Source organism: Perissodus microlepis, chromosome 1 (genome assembly GCF_051167445.1).
Source record: "Perissodus microlepis isolate ML-2025 ecotype Zambia chromosome 1, ASM5116744v1, whole genome shotgun sequence".
Classification (NCBI taxonomy): Eukaryota; Metazoa; Chordata; class Actinopteri; order Cichliformes; family Cichlidae; genus Perissodus; species Perissodus microlepis.
Window position 1 is genome coordinate 5,815,217 of NC_140461.1, and position 18,103 is coordinate 5,833,319.

Consider the following 18,103-nt stretch of genomic DNA (forward strand, 5'->3'; position numbering starts at 1 on the left):
AACCTCTCTTTCAACCATAAAAGGATTTAATGAGTGTGTCATCATTGTCACGAAACACCAGAATTTCCTTCAGGTTTCTCAGAACTAAAATTGAAGTAAGACCATTCACACATTTATTTGGACTGCGTGAGACTGAAAACATCAAACTCAATATGATAGGCTTTTGTTGATGGGTTTCACACAGAGTCGTGCCTGCTACCATCAGAGGCCAGGTTCACAGCAAGCTTTCACACTGCCTACAAATCAACTTTCAAGAGTATTATTGTTAGAACATTTCTGAGCATTACTCCTACTCCTAACAGGAGTCTAGCACACAAGGCACACTTCTTTAAACACTGAATTCATAAAAGCAGTGCTGCCAGCTAAACATACTCATACTGATTTCCTTTTGAGAACAATCCCTCTGCATCCAAGATGCTGATATGTAGATATCCTATTAACAAATACAAACACACATATTTAAAATCCTCTCCGTTTGATCCCAGCTAAAAATCAACGATTGTTCCAAAATGCAAAGATCATAGAGAGCTTAGTAAGTAATCTATGCTTTCAGTCGTTCAGCAACGCTAAAGACTTAGATCAATGACTCCGAGTACCTATGCTGTTTCTTGAAGGTGTGTTTGAAAAGAGTGAAAATAACATACATTTTATACACCTGTGTTATCACCCACAGTACTTGAATGCCCTGTGCTGGAACTAATGCCTGAATTCCATTGGGAGAACGCCTTTGGGCTCCTGATATAATGGCCGGTGAAACTGATTCGACTTGATCCTAATTGCTAAAGCCAATGCTTGCTATCATACCACTGCCTAATTTTTTGGATACCTGCTAAAAGCAGTACCTGAGTTTGGGTTGTGGGGTCAGGGCTGAGAAGCCCAGACTTCCCACCTCTTTCACCTGATGAAGTCAACAGAACGACACAACGACACAGCATAAAGCATCAGGTCAGTTTTCATAATAAAAGAACACATGCAGACCAAACCCTTATCTTCTGAACTGCGCTCAGTTGCTAGCTGGCAAGACAAGTTGTAAACAAAAACTGTAACGGAGTCAAATGGGCGTGGGAGCTTCCTTCTTTAACAATTATTCAGAATTAAGAGAGATGAGTCTTCACAGTCTTCACAGAGCTTGCAAATGTCCAAACCTTTCAGTAAGTGTGGCCCTCCTTGAGTTGAAGAATATTTGTGAGCCCCACAAAGTTAAAAATATACATGTTCGTCTCAGAACCAAATATTTCTCTCTAAAATTTTCTCACTTCACAAATGATTTTCTGCTGATTTTTTCTGACATGATCTTTTCCATTTCTGGCTCGCTGTTTGTTTCTCTCTGTCTGTTCTGTCTGCTGATCTTTTTCCAGGCAACCTATTTGATCCCGTCTAGTGTTCATCATACCTCTGAGGATATGTCCTCTCTTGTGTGCCTTGTTCTAGTACTGTCTTATAGACCTAGCTTCAAAAACACAATTCATCATACAGCAACAGAATAGGATGCTGTACAACAAAGAAAATGAAAATCATTCCAGTGTGTATGTATCTCTACCCTTCATCTGTGTGATCCACAGAGCTGCCGGCCATCTCAGATACAGAATTAAACCTCAGACATGATTGCTATTCAGGGAGGTAGTTTGTGGAGAAAATTGACTGGGTTTAATCCTTGTCTGAAAGCCTGGCCTTTGGCAAGGTAAAATAAGATGGAGGAGTTTCTGCTTGTTTAGATGTTGATGGATGAATAGTAATTAAAACCTTACCACACATGAATAACAAACAGTGGTAAGCAGGACTGAGTAGTGTGAATGGTTTAAGGTTGGATGCGGGAATTGCCTTGCAGGAGTAAGGGTGGGTGTATAGTTGGCATTGAGAGGTTACTGTACATCTTTGAGGCTGACACATGCAACTGCACAATAGGTGAGGTCATAGCTTGTGTAATCCTCCTGAAATATGAAACTTAACATCAGAGTAGCTAAAGCATATGAAGATCTGTAGAACTCTGATAAGTTATGGTTCTCCCACAATTTCCTGGTTATTTCTAAGATCGCTGATACTGAAACAGTGTGGCTCAGTTTAGATATCTCGTTTTCAGTATGTGACTAGGCAAACTCCAGAGCACGAACAGTATATCTGCATTTTGAAACCATGTCAAAAAAAGACTTTAAACACTGTGCGGGGAAGAGCTGTGTTTCTAGCTAGTCTGAGTTACACCCAATAGTTTTGTTCAGTATCATCAATTGTCATCGTTTTGAAAAAAAAAACAACCATAAATCCAGCCAGATTTGAAAAGTGAATACGTGGGCATGGAACAAGAGTGGCTTTAGTGAGGACCTCGCCTTTTTTAAATACCACCTCCACCCACCTACCACCTTTTTGTTTATGTACCTCTGATGCAGGTGTTTGTTGATCTAAAATGCCAGGAATAACCCTGGAGCAGCTTATATAAAGAATCCAGATATAAGCCTGATAAGAATCATAAAATCTAAATATCTGTTTCAAATTTGAATAAATGTAGACTTTTAAACAAGAGGAGAAGCTGCTAGCAGAGAACAGCATCACCACTGGAGACATTCTTATTATTATATATAGTGTATTGCAATCAGCAATCAGCTTTTGATTTTTCATTACAACTGCTAACATTTCCACTCCTTTTACTCCCCTCCCACTTGATAGAAATTACAAATATAGAAGTCCTTTTCTTTCTTTCTTTCTTTTTTTTAATGCAGAGTGAGCAATCCACTTGCTGCCCACTTTCTGCATCTACAGCAAAATTCCACTTACAGCTACTTGACATCTAGAATAAACTAACAATTATGATTGTCATCATGTGTAAGATGCAATTACTTCATAGGCTAAAAGCTCTTAAATGCTTTGATTTCAACCATATTTACAGGGGGGTATTATAAGTTTACAACACTTCAGCACTTGAATCTGATGTTGTACTGAAAATAAACGCCTGTAGATAACAGATGATCGTCAGATAGAGTTACATCAGAGCTTACCTGGTTGGAGTACCGCATACTGACATTGCGCTGGTCCTGTCGTGGCACATAGCGATGAATTGGATCAATATCTTTGGGACTGATCAGCTCATCCACTGAAAAGTGAATGTACACAAACATACCACAAAAGGTAGATATGAATACTATTAAAATGTAGGGAATACTGTGGGATACTGACGCACGACTATTGACAAGTAACTAAGTGTAAATGCATAAAGACTTAATGAAAACAAACCCCACATAAACACTTGGTCCTTGGATTATTGTGAGACACGTATTAAGCTACAGTTACAAAAAATAATTCATAATGAAAAACTATTGAAAACATATTAGTTTTAAGTTAATCGTGAACTTGCAGATTAATGTCAGAGTACAGTGAATGAATGCATCAATTCAAGTCGACATACTAAGCAGAGACGCACAGACATACCCAGTAGCTTGGCAATGTTGTACAGGGCCTGACCCCACAGGAAGACTTTCCCATCACGGCCAGAGTTGCTAGGGAAACGCTTCTGGCTCCCATGCTTGTTCTGCTCCGCCTCCACAAAGTCAGCCGGTACATAGTAGTACTTGGGGATTATAGCGTGGCCTGGCATGAGAGATGAGAAGTGTAAGTTCTATGTGCATAAGACTAAGCAAAAATAATCTTTACTTCTTACATAGTACAAAAACTATGTACTTCAGTAACTTTGCACTGGTGGCACACAGGGATAATAGCAACAAATCATACAGCAGTACAGATGCTGAGTTTAACCTTTGAACCACTGCTGTACTTAAGATCACCTTTACATCTTAGCATGTTTAAACACATGACTCTTATGCAGTTTCTACTGAAGCCTTTGTGTGTACCTGGACTTTAATAAAAACAAATTGGGGTTCATTATCTTGCCTGTGGACACTTTGCAGACTGGAGGAGCCTGGATTTAAACTACCAACTTTCCAACTGGTGGACAACCAGCTGTAACTCCTGAGGCACAGCTGAGATATAGGCAAATAACTTTAAAGCGTATTTTTCAATTTGTTCCCAAACTAAGTTTTATTTTATTTTTTATTATTAAAAAATAAATAAATAAATAAAATCATATAATTATAAATGGCTACGTGAGACACCCCTGTACTTTTAGCTTAATTCAAAAACTTGGCTAATGCTACTAAAAATTCTCTTTAGCAGTATGGGGCTTACCATGTTAACCATCTAAGTTTAGCACTTTAGCAGGATATTTCACACATAGTGGTTGTAACTGGACCTACAGCTAAGAACACTAAATCTTTTTGTGCCCACTCTTAGGCTACGTTCACACTGCAGGCGAAAGCGCATCAAATCCGACTTTTTTGACCCTATGCGACCCATATCCGATCATGGTATGACAGTGTGAACAGCACAAATCCGATATTTTCAAATCCGACCTGGGTCACTCTAGTACTGAATCCGATACATATCTGATGTTTTAGAAAGCGACTGCTGTTTGAATGGTCATGTCGCATTAAATCCGTCTTTTACGTCACTGACACAAGACAGACGCCAATTATCAGCGCCAGAGAAGACATTGCGAACGCTTCCTGGCCATCCAGTGTAGATGTCAGTGAAACTGTTGGCAAGACAGCGTTGGAGAAATGTGAACATTTTATTTGTAGTGTGAACAAGCAGACAAAAAAAATGGATTTGATCAAAAAATCGGAATTGAGCATTAAGACCTGCAGTGTGAATGTAGCCTTAATGACTTATACAGATACATCATTTGCTGTCTGCTAGTTACACAAAAATACACATGTATACCAAGTACACATGACTCAGAAAAATGTATGAATTTAATATAAATACTTACTTCAAGGCTAGCACAACTGTAGTTGAGGACCCCCACCACCGTCCTCACCCACTCATCACAATATATTAGCATGTCTTCAATAGCTGAACCCTGCATGTGCTTTATGTATTATTAAAACAATAGGAGCCCCTGACTCCTGGGAGGTCAGGCAAACCAGCAAAAGAAGATACAATAGCAGCTTCTGACAGAACAAAATCCATTGGTGGATTTACACTTTTAATAAGTATTTAACAGTAAAACAGAAAACACTCCCTTTGTGTTCTCCTCTAAAACCCAGCCAATTAACTTCAGGAGTTTTGTTAATTTATACAGAACCAGTACAAAGAGCTCTGCAGAGACATTCAGGGTAACTTAAGTCAGCTCTGTTTCACATCATTATCCTTTCTGCACTCCAATTATTTCAATTTCTATTATGAACAGATGAATAGAAACACCCAGCTCTTGACATCCTCATCATTTAACTGTGTCCTCTCACATCAATGTGTACCGGTGAATGTATGAGCCAGGCTCTTTTGCTCATAGGGAAGGTTGAGTTCACTTGGATGCATCACCCCTGTGAACCTTGGTATGTGGTGTATGAATATGTAAAACTGATTTAATAAGAGAAAGTTTGTCGCTGCCAGAAGGGGAGAGAACAGAATCAAAAGTATTAAAAAGAACTATATTGACAGGCTAGATGAGATAATATTATATATGTTTGTGTTCTGGAGTTCACCGTTTTCCTCATTCAGCGGTCACTGCATGTGTGTGGGTGCATGTTGGCTTTTATGTGGTTACTCACCCTCATAAGACTGAAAGATGATGGGTTCAAGGAGTTCCTGGTATTCTTTGACCTGGGCCTTATTTCCTCTGAAGACCCCTACAACACACACACACACACACACACACACACACACACACACACACACACACACACACACACACACACACAGATTATAAAACATTGAAAATGCTTTTTCACATCTAACTGTTAACTGCATCAGTCAGGCAAAGTGACCCTAATAAAATAGTTTTACAATACTGAAAAATCGTGAGGCACTGTCAGTAAAAATCTTCCTAGGTATACAAGATTTTTTTAAGAGCATTTCATTGTAGAGGCTTGTTGGTTATTGATGTATCCGTCTGGATCAGTTTAACTGCCTTTTCTCTTTTGAGCAGAGCCAATAAAGATGAATAGCTTCATATAGAGCAACAGGCCCTTCAGGTTGTCTGTTAGTCTTAAGAAAAATCTGTGGCATATAAAGAGGCAAAGGGGCTATTAGATTTAAAAAAAAAAAAAAAAAAAAAAAAAAGGGAAGAAAGAAATGCTTAGGAAAAACTAGAGTCTTTCATTTATTTCTGACCATTTACTTTGGTTCACTAACAAATTAAAAAAAAAAAAAAAAAAAAAAAGGTCACACCTTTTAAAAGTGTGTATCCATGTCCTCTAAAACCAGAGAAAAACGTAATTTCCTGTAAAACACTATAAGTCTGTCTTATACCATGGCAATGACCCACTTGAGGCACCATAACAGCAGCAATGGATAGAACAAGGCTTACCGTCAATCATCATGTAGATGAAAAATATGGGAAACTCGCACTCGATCCCATCAAAAAGCTGGAGAAAGACAGAGAGAGGAGGAGAGGGGAGGAATTATTGCTTTTTCGTTTCACAAAGAGAAGAGAGGTGCAGGAGCTTTAAAGCTGAATTTGAGCAGCACTGAATATGGAACAGTATGGCACAGAGAAAAAATATAAACGATGTGGCATTCTGAATGAAACCTGTCAGTATAGAGAGAAATATTACTGATCCTTTACAAGGTCATTTTTTTCTAATTCAAAAACTTGGCTGTTTGTTTTGAGGAGGACATCTAAGGAGTGAAAGTTTAGTATGTTTACGATAGACAGACACATAGATGGAAAAACACAGAGAAAGAAGGAGTTTAGTTTGACTGAGGACTCAGTGTCACTTCTCTATCACTGAATAATCAAAATCTTGGCTTTCAGTCTTTTACAACCTAACATGAAATAAGGTATTATTTGTAACCTAGCAACAACAAACACTTAAGAGCAGTGCTCAGAAAATGACATCTCGGACTCGGATGGCAAAAACACTGCCATGTTGCCTGTGAACTCAGACCTTCAATATCAAAAATTTGTCCGATTTCACTCAGTATAACAAAGACAAGAGAATTACAATGTATGTTTAACAATATAAATACCTACTCGCTGTGTGCCTAAGTTAAAAAAAAAAAAAGACATTGTTGCCTTTTAGTTCTGGTCCAGTTCTTCTTGACATTTTAGAAAGTGAGGTTCACAGTAGTTTTATATAACCTAAAGTTGAAAGTATAAAGTCCAAACAAAAATCCAATCAATAAACTACACCATGTGTTACAAATGGGACTGCAAGCTATCATACATAATTAGTCAGGCCACAAATAAGCTTCAATATACCCTTTAAGGTATTTATTCAAGTTTCTGAAAGCTTGTCAGAGGCATGTTCTTCCAAAACATTTTCCCTTTTTGGATGTTTTAATGATGGTGGTGGAGACTGATCTGGTGACTGTGAAGGCCATAACGCGTGATACTCAAATTCATTGTAGTTCAATGACCACTCCCATCATGACAGAACCGCTCCATCACAGAAGAAAGGTGATTTTGCAGTGACCCTTCCCTCTAAAAGGTCAAGTGGAGCCAAAATGCATCAGCACAATGTCACCACAGCATAACTGAGCCACCTGATCCCACCACAATAGTTGACCAAGTGTTAAGGGTTTTGCCTCTAATCCTATAATTTATTTTAATTCAAACTATTTATAAATATGGGAGCTTTGGCTCACATTAAACACATGAATTTTAAAGTAGATAGTTCTGCTTGTGTATTTATACTAAATCGTAAATCAGAATCCTTTGACTGAGTCACTTTCTCAAGCCAGACATGCAGCAGATTGCTTGGTTGTGGTCCAGCTGTTTAGTGTGCAACAAAGTTTGATTGACAGCTCTCATGTTGCCTGGAACAGACCAACCCAAGTCATTTCAGTAAGATGTTCGGCTTCCTTTAGCCTCCAAAACAACTTCAAAACCCTCGGCACACATTTGTCTAATTTAAGATGAACATAATTTTTTCTAAAAGATTAACTCAGTTGCTGTTTTGACAAATCCACTGCAAAATGTAACCCATGCCTCTTCCCACAAGTAAGAACTAGTGACTTTGTAGGCCACGGCATATGATTTCTATCATTTCTTATACTTATCAAACCATTCAGTGTTTTTCCCTCCTTGCTTCCCCTTATTTGGCCAATTTATTCAGGATTTTTTTTTTTTTTATTTAATTAAACCTGTCAGCTCATAAACACATTGCTGTCAAATGAATGTGAATAAATCAAAAGCACCAAGTGGCAGCAGCTAGACAAAAGTTCCCCAAATAAACACTTGAATTGACACCATTACTTCCTGGATTTTTCTCTGACTCTTGCACACTTCATCTACTGTATTTGCACTGTATCTTACACAAGCACCCATGCACAAACAAACGAACAAAAATCTTAAGCCATTCAATTACAAGTCACATTTACAATAGACAATAAAGCTAAGCAGACAATTATTCACTCTACTAATTCAGTGCTTAATTAAAGAGGATCAACTCAAAACACTGTCCCTACACAATAACCCACCTTTAGTCACCAAATTTGGATAAACACTAAAAATAATAAAGGTCAGTTTGTAAAAAGATCAAACAATCTGCAGAATTTTATTAGCCTCTTAAAAAAATCCAATACAAAATGCATGTGTGCATATGTTCATGTGTGTGTGTGTCTGCATTTTAGTCCCTCTATCTATAAAAGTAATTAGTTCTGACTATCTTTGTACCTTATCTTTTTCAATAATCTCTGCGCTGATGGAAGATAACAGAGACATCCTAATGCAATAACAAATGCCTGGCTGAGCTGGCACACATGCTCATACAAACAAACTTAGAAGATGCTTTTCACTGAGCGGATACTCATGTCTGTATTAATGTGCTTCTTTAAATGTCGGCACTCTGTTATTATGTAGATATGCAGGTCTCGAGGTGTATATTTCACCAAAGACGGGAAGCAATAGCAGCTATCAGGTGGTTATAGAGAGGAAGGAAAAAAGAAACGCAAGTGCATAAAGAGATAGAGAAGCAGGGGAGAGGTGTATTTGGTGGCGGAGGGGAGAGAGTACGAGAGAACAGGAGAGCTGAGGCAGTCACCCAGTGAGGCCTGTGCCTTTTGGCCCGTTGAGGCTGTAAACAGACAGGGATCCCTGGTGTTTTGTGCTTGAGCAGCTCGACTGATTGGTAAAACTGTCTATCACACAGGCTGCTGCCGCTGCTCTCTGTCAATGGTAAACAGACAGGGAGCACAGACGTCTGCCCTGCTGTGAATTCTCTCTTAAACACCAACAACAACTTTAGTCAATGTCTTCTGCAGGGGAACCCGGCCTACCTGTGATTTCTTTCCTCCAGATAAAACGCAAACTGTGTCAGACACACTCAAAACATTTCATTTTGTTGTGAGGTGGCTTATGACTCAAAAGAGGTAACATTTTACTTACGGTATTGCTTTTTGACTATATTTGTAACACTATTAATCAGCGAGGATTCTGAAACTGGCAAATCACTTTTTTTAATTCATTAATTTAAAAAAATTAATGAATTAAAAAAATTAATTGGGTTTTTACATTATGAAACGTTAACTGGCCAGAGTGTCTTCCACAACAAATCTGACTGCCTGCTGGTCGAACTAAGGGCAGGACGGAGCCTAAAGGAACTGAGGCATTAAACATTGTTTGATAATTCTTAGTCTTTAGAGTCTTTGTATCCTATTAGCCGCAGGATTAAACAAAGCTCATTTCAAAGTGGTTCAGAGTTGGAGCCCCATGAGTGCCCACTCTGACATATCAAGCAAGCACTTCCATCATCAGTGCCTTTTTAAATCTTTTTTTCTCAGCCTCACCTTTCAGACAGAAAAGTCACCTTTTGCCACTACAAAGTGATGACTATCCTTTTTAATGAATCATGAATGTAATTACGGAATCATATTACTGTCAGGTGACTCTTTGATTACCTACAACCCTACTAGGTACAACTGATTAGGCCTTTTGAAACAGTCAGTTAGTGTTTCACTGCCAAACAGAAACTCCAGCATCTGTCTAAACTCACAGATCTCTGCTTTCTTACCTAACGCCTCTCTGAGCTCATTAATTCTAGCAGGCTAGCTCTCCAGGTAAAGTAATGATTTGTTTAGTATTAAGAGTCCAGCCTGCGATTCACTCACGGTATGCTTCTAAAGTGACTGCACTGTCATTTGGCCAGGATCACAGGGAATTCACTAAAGGACAATGAATGCCCGGTCATTCACATAGGTGTATATGCATGAGCATACACACTGATAAGGACCGACTCAGCCGCATACCCAGCGCACCCACACACATGCACGCTAAGATTTAGGGTGAAATACCTGGGGGATTAGGATGCGTGGAATGGGAGAGGCTAAGTCGCAGGCAGATCTCTTAGCATTATCATAAAAGGATGAAACCTTTGGAGGATTATGAATTTCGAAAACTTTTGAAATGTCAAGCACTTTCAAGCTGAACTTTTCCACGTTATGCATTGCTAGCTGTGCTTGTGGTTACTGGCAATTGAGTTCAACTCAGTTATATAAAACCTATATTTTACACGCACACACACATACACTCGTCATTTTGTTCAGCTGCTAAATTGCTCACTAATGAAAATAGCTAATCAGCCAATCACATGGCAGTAATGCAACACACTTAGGCATCCTGCAGCTCAAACTGAGCATCTGTATGGGGAAGAATGGTGATTTAAGTGATTCTGAACGTGGCATGGTTTTTGGTGCCAGATGGGCTGGCCTAAGACTTTCAGAAACTGCTGATCTACATCTCCATGACTTACAAAGAGTGTTCCAAAAAGAGAAGAAATATTGCATATACATCAGTTCTCTGGGGGAAAAAATGCCTTGCTGATGCCAGAAGTCTGAGGTGAATGACCACACTAATTAGAGCTAACAATAAGACAACAGTAACTCAATTGCTTGTTATAGTCAAGGTGTGCACAAGGTGGAACAACAAGAAACATTTTGGATCACATTATCTTCTTTAGGAATATAGCCCATAATTTCTTCTTTGCATTGGCAAAATACAAATGAGCTATTTAAAATGAAACAAAAACTGTGGCTTTAATCCAAAGAAGAACAGAATACAGAGAGAAAACACGAGTACAAACCTTCATTTCAGCAGGTTTGTAGTAGCGGCGATTCTTGTCTTCGTTTGCGGTGCGGTAGCCGTCACGGAGGAAACGTTTGAAGCCATATTTGCCACGGAGCTTGCGGACAATCTTGTCAAGTGTCTGAGTGTAAAGAGCATCATCATCAACAGCAAACGCAGGATAGCTGATGGTTGGAAGTAAAGCTGCATCTGTGTTCTGCCGGAGACAAACAAACAAAAAAAAAGATTTACAACAATTATGAACTACGTGAAAAGTTTTTGCCACATTTGCTATATATAATATATATTTCCAGGCTGATATTTTTACTTCATTTTTTAAAATATATATATATTTTTAGCTACATTTAGTGTTTGTGTAAAAATCCACTGGCATTTTAGGTCAGAGAAATATTTTGAAAATTCCACAAGGACCAAAACTTTTCCCAATGACTGCATCTCACAGTCACTTTGCATAACTTCTGAGTATAAAATGAGGGAAGCCAATAAGATAATTTATTGTACATCTATATATTCTACAGAAAGAATTATTAAACATGCGTGAATGCCCATACGCGGTTTAGGAGTGAAAGTGTCGGTTTATAAATAAAACACTACAGCACTGACTACATTTACATACAGGCTATGGTTAGGAACAAATCTTGTTATCAGGCTTGACAAACCACTGTGACTGAGCATCTAATAGTCCTATTTTATTGTTTGGTTTACTCTATTAAGCAAGGGAAATAAAATCTATCAGGGCATAGCTTCACTGCAAACAGCTATGAATATTTAAAGTTTATTAATAGACGGCAGATTCCAAAAATCAAAGCCTTTCCATATCCTGTCTGAGCACTGGAATCTATAAAATAACTGCAGGGACAAGCGCTCTGACATGGACGTGGCTATGAACGCTTAAGGACCAGATTTCTGTTCTGTTTTGATTTCTGCTGCTCTCCTTTGTAGTGCGTTTCTTTTTTATACTTTGCACATATCTCTGCAGCTCACAGAGGAGCCAGGTGTAGCTCTGTCTAGTCCTATTCATTTATATTCTTCAACTTCTTGTTACAACCCTAATCTACATGGTAACATCCTCAGCAGCTACAGCTGAGAAATCATATCAGCTTGCAACACACTCTCTGCAGGTATTGAATGTGTCTAGAATTGAATACTGGATTTCAATCTTTTGACATATTACATGACACAGTGATAATATATTGATGTTTTGCATATCTTGACACAATCCTGACAATTGTTGGTCTCTCCTGCACTCCTTCAGACTTCTTAATGTCAGTCTCCTATGTGTATAATGCCATTGCTGATTGTCTAATTACACTAATTTCCTCCCAGGGATGTTGGTGACTAGACAATTCTGGCTTACAAGTTCGACACACACGCACACACAGACACACAGCTGTAATGATTTAAGTGCCTGCGAGTGTTGGCGAGTAGGAAAGATTTTCCTCACGCTTTCTTCTTTGAGCTTTATCTCCCTGCATCTCTATATCCAGCTCTTACTTTTGCCATTTCTTGTCAGTGGTGTACCATCAAGAGCTCAGGTACGGGCAGTGTAATGACTGCACCGTGAGGAACATACATTGTTGAATTGATATCTACTGACACACTGACATGAGTGCGTGGTCTGTTTGATGTGTATAATTAACCTTATCTGACATATGCGTGACAGGCTACTATTTGGTAGAGACTACGCATACAGCTGCTTCTCTACACCATAAAAGAGCGTTGGGGGAAACGTTTGCGTCATGCTGTGGATATTTTTCTAAGAACAAAGAGATCAGCTCACAGACAAAATGCAACATTTAAACAATATTTTAATATTTATTCTAGTTCTAATATGATCAATTTAGACAAAATAACAAAAAGGAAATAAAAATAAGATTCTTGATTTTTGAATAAACTATTTTAAAAGATTGTTGCATTTTAGAGCAAAACGAAAGGTTACTTGATCACTGTTTTAACGATCACTGCAAGGCGGATATCATAAAAATACTGTGGGAGTTTTTTTGCTCTGACTGCACATTCCTGTATGCTGGTTCAACATTTCTCTACAATAGTTAATAGTTTAAATATTTTAAAAATTGAGCAAATGCAAAGTGCTCACTGTGCTGGACTGACATTGTCATCCCAAGACCATGTACCAATTTGTCATAAGCCTTCAGTGAAATTCAGTTTACTGAGTTTGATTCAATTTGCAAGAACAGACACCTCAGAGCACTTCATATTGTAAGGTAAAAACTAATTGGAGTGAGAACTACAACAATCAGACGATCCCCTATGAAGCAAGCAATGGTGGAAAGAAAGAACCTCCCCCTTTCTCTGGAAGAGACTTCCAGCAGAACCAGGGTAAGGGTTTAGGGGTGAGGTAAAAGAGAAGAGAAAAAGGAGAGAAAAGAGAAACAAGAATAAAATGCATAATGAAGAAGAAATAACTAAGAAATGGTTACCAGAGAGAATCCTGACTACAACCGCAAGCTTTATCAAACAGAAACGTTTTAAGCCTAATTGTAGATGTATGAGGGTGCCAGTATGTCAACTCCAAACTGTGAGCTAGTTCCACAGAAGCGGGGATTGATAGTTGAAAGCACTGACTTAAGTTCATTCTACGTTTGGAAACTCTAGGAACCACAAAAAAGCCTGCACTCTGAGAGTGAATGGCTCTACAAGATGTTTAAGATATGAAGCTGATAATATTTTGCAAATTTTAGAAGAAAAGTGCTCTATTGCACATATTGCTTTGTGTTGTTTCTGCCTTTTGTTACTTGTAAAATCTGTATGCTTTTCTTTGTTTTATTAAAATTATTTAGAAGATGTACACAGTCAATAAATTGATTGACGTACTCACATGGGAGCGAGACTCTCTGGGTAGTAGAGAGCAAAGGGTTTGCCTGTTCCTGTTGTGAGCATCCAGATCCACAAATATCACAGACCATGAGCAGCCCTGCAGCATAAAAGAAAAGCATCCAATTTACAGCTAAACAATTTGTGCTTCACAGTAACATATAGCTCTATATGTGCAAAACGACAAACATACACAAAGTCCTCCATTTGTCCAAAGAAATAAAAATAAATAAATAAATATGGAAATGCTTAAAATTATTTGGCTTCAAAGCCTCCGGTATTACACCTCCACACATCAAAACACTGTTTTGCTGTAAAACCAGGCAGATATATTTGGATTGCTCATGTTATTGAAGTGCAGTGTGGGAGTGCTTAAACAACAGCTAGTCATCCGATCACTTTAAAAGTCTCCCTGTACAAAAATGAAGCACTACTACCACGATGCAGTTTGTCCATCCAGAGCACTTAAACACTTCCACGAGAGGAAGGGGGGGAACATTTTGTGCTTTTTACTCAGTAAGGGAAGCAATCAAACCATTTTTCAGGTTCTAAAAAAATAAAAAATAAAAAATAAAAAACAGTCCACTGCACTTCATCCATCCATCCATCAGCAGTGCTTATATGAAACCAAGTGGGCAATTCCCCCAAACTGCTAAGCAGTTTCTAATGCAAGTCAGATGCATTATGTATGAATATTGCCAATGTCGCGTTTTTTATTTCTTAAAAAAAAAAAAAAAAAAAAAAAAAGAAGAAAGAAAAAAAAACACATCTGGCAAGGGCTTTTAGTCAAATCAGCAAGCTTTCCTCTACAAATTTACATAGTGCATACATAGTGAATTGCTAGCCACCAGTGTAGACAGCTGTGTGACAAGTTAGTGAAAAAACCCACATAAGAAAACAGAGTGGTAGAAAAGCAACGCATAAAAACACTAACCCACAAAGCAAGCATGTAAAATTAGTGTTTTTGCCTTTTATTTAGTCACATTTTTTAAGCAGAAGCAGACAGTCCAGCCAGCTTATCATGCTTTAACTACTAAATTTTTCTATTTACTTCTTTTACAAAAAATAAAAAATAAGTTTGAATATGCGCTGTATATTTGTAGCATAATATCTCTTGCAACAGAACTAAGCAATATTAAAAAAAAAAAAAAAAACTAGGCAATGAGTTAAGATAAGTCAGTGAAAAACAAGAGAAGACATAATCTGTAGAATACGCTCAGTGCAACAGCTCAACCCTTTTTGAGCAGTGGATGCTGTTTTAAGGTTTTCTTCAAACAATCTTTGATTTTAGAAAACTAAGCACTGCTTGTTCCTTGTGCATCTATCACTATGCATCCTCATGAGTGATCTGAAGTAAAAAAAAAAAGAAAAAGAAAAGAATGAGTTGACTATAACCTGCAGTCTTTGATAGTCTTTGAAGGCAAATATCTGTCAATATAAATTATTTTCAGGTTTTTCTCAATACAACCATCCTTCCACCTACTGTGAGGATTTGGCTCACGCCTCTCAAATAAAACCACTGATGTCATTGGTTATGGTCTGCTATGAACATTGATTGAATGTCAATTATTTAAAGCCCATTTTTTAAAGACACTATAATGATTTACTTTGAACTTTAACTTGGCACCACTTTCTATGCACTGATATATGTATGAAATACATTTAATTTACAGAAATATATTAAACTGGACTTTGTTAGGCGTGTGCTTTGCTCTGCTTTATCCCTGCTCTTGACACGGTGTGAATTAGGTGACAGTCCCTTGAGAGAAACTAGAATGTGTTGGGATTTGATTGTAGAGCCGTGTGTAAACAGCACTGTGAATTTAAAGAGCGGCTTTAAAGTTGAAGGATCCTCCTCATGTGAGATCAATTTTATCCGCCCAGTTCAATTTGTCACACCGAGAGGCTTCTATCATGCGTTCAGTGTGACTTTGAGGGGGCTGTGGTGAGGGGTTGGGTGTGACTTTTCCAAAACTGAAGGATGCGTGTCTGTCCATGTAATACAAAGGCTAACTGTGATATACAGCCACAAGAGTGTGCAAAAGTATGATAGAAGAGTTAAGAGTGTACTGAATGTTCCGGTTTAGGGCGTCGAGGGGAAGGAGCTACATTTGGTGCTTGAGGGATGAGCGTCAGCTGGGACATCAAGATTTATAGAGATCATTAATAAGCAACTGGAAAGCTTGTAGCATTCCCACAAAGGGGCACGTGACCGGCAGAGACAGGCACACTCATTCTCTCACATGTACAGAAGCCCCATACAGCATGGACCATAAAGCAGCCACCTCTATAAATTGATTCTTTCAACAAGCTTGAGCTCAATGACAAAATCCATTTTCAGGCACAGTTAAATCCTTTATTTTGCAGATGTTCAGAAGAGAAACACAAACAGCAACTTTACGGTCATACCCGACAGCCACATACGATGAGAAGATAAACAGTCTAAGCTTAAATGGAGAGAACTGCCACACAAACCATTCTGGGCAAATACCCGAGTGAAGAAAATAAGAAGAAAAGATAATAAGAGAGGAAGCTTGCTAAGTGGAAGGCTTCATTTTCCAATCCATTAGCAGGTATAATGAATGACTCTGTTTTCTTCTCCTAAAAAAATTAAATAAATAAATAAGAAACATATCCACTAATGGACTTTGCACACAGAAAAACAGCCTCTGAAATTTGGAGGGAAACCTGATTCAACTGTGGCCATCGATCATAGTCTGTAGAAGCACAAACAATTTGCTGAGATAAACACAAACATGCACAAACATACTTTCCTGATCAATCGTCCACTCAGAGAAGCAATCTTGCTACAGTGACAGCGGCACTAATTACACTGATGCTGTCTACCTGTAAATAAACTGCAGTTTTCTACTATTCAGGCTGGTCATCGGGGTGACATTGCACCCAGCTAGGATAACTTCTTGATGTACAGAGGAGATTTGAATGGGCTATAATGCAGTCTACTACCTGGTGGCACAGTTAGACAGGAGACAAATCAATGTGAGTTCAGAAGAGGTGGCAAAGTATAAGAAGTCAGGGAATCAAATACCTGGTTTCCAAACAGGTTGAATCCATTGATGGCCTCCAGCGCAGCTTTAGCAAGGCCCACAGAGCTGAAAAGAAAAGAAACTGCAAACTTTCACTAAAACATACAATAAGCAAGTATAATTCAAACTAACATTGATCAGTTTAAGAATATATTATTTTTCATTCTTAAGAAAGCAGAAAAAATGATGCAATGTGTTTTAAAAATGTCAAAAGTCCCCAAGGTTCACCAAAAAGCCTTCTGAATCACATTTGAATCTTAAATGGCTATCTGTTAGGATTCAATAAAGCTGAAGGCTCCTGAGATTGTGGTCTACTTTCAATAATGGATGATGGAGAGGAGAGAAAAAAAAACATAGTGCATTTCACAGTGGCTGGCTACTGTGATTGTAATGCAGCCTAAATGTGAATCAATTTTACTGTCATTTTGTTTCCCTTTCTACCCTACCAAGATTTCCCTAGAAAAGAACAGACAGGAGAAAGGGAAAAAAATGCAGGAAACTTGCCATTGACTGGTGGTAGATGTGCTGACATATTAAAAAGCATTAGTACAGATGATGGGAGGCTAATTTAGCCTCGAAAAGAGTTCTGCTGAAAGTAGTTTTGTGTAACACACAGAGATACACAAACACGCGCAAACTGACAGCAGTGGTCAGAAATCCTGACAGTACCTCACATGTACATAGAATGCTTTAAAGCTTTGTGGAAACCCAGGGTGTTAAAAAAAAGTGATGCTTGGAATCAGGACCAGAGTAAAATGATGATGCAACCATGTCGGTTGACAGGTGGAGATAAGGATTCGCATGATGAAAATATTGCTGCAGACTGCACAACAGTCTTCTGCTACTCTGAGAGTAGGTGTGTTTACATACGGTGGTTCAGTATTGATCCACACACACCAACTTTTCTTTACTTGATTAAAAATGGACAAACTCATTGTGATTCTGCAGTTGACAGAACCACCAACTGCTCAGGAATGATCCATTGTGAATCCTGTGAGTTTAGAGCCATATTCGTGTTTCGAAGCCGGACGTGACAGTTGAGGAATGGTTCTAATATGGAGTTTGATTATTATACAGATCGTGTTTCCATGGAGCCATTCTGAATTGTTTAGTTTTTGGATACGCCATGGTAATTAATACAAAAGTACAT

The 18,103-nt window shown here is 38.3% G+C and overlaps 1 protein-coding gene across 3 annotated transcripts in view; it reads right to left on the reverse strand.

Moving 5' to 3' along the window:
* Window positions 1–18,103, reverse strand: part of phkb (phosphorylase kinase, beta) — a 94,555-nt gene that overhangs the window by 45,053 nt on the left and 31,399 nt on the right. For all 3 annotated transcript variants that reach the window (XM_084927766.1, XM_084927750.1, XM_084927758.1), the window contains 7 exons: window positions 16,956–17,019; window positions 13,911–14,006; window positions 11,070–11,267; window positions 6,356–6,413; window positions 5,598–5,675; window positions 3,421–3,579; window positions 2,991–3,085 (listed from right to left, as the gene is read on the reverse strand). In XM_084927766.1, coding sequence (XP_084783892.1) covers window positions 2,991–3,085; window positions 3,421–3,579; window positions 5,598–5,675; window positions 6,356–6,413; window positions 11,070–11,267; window positions 13,911–14,006; window positions 16,956–17,019 — 748 coding nt within the window. The remainder of the gene's footprint in view (window positions 1–2,990; window positions 3,086–3,420; window positions 3,580–5,597; window positions 5,676–6,355; window positions 6,414–11,069; window positions 11,268–13,910; window positions 14,007–16,955; window positions 17,020–18,103) is intronic.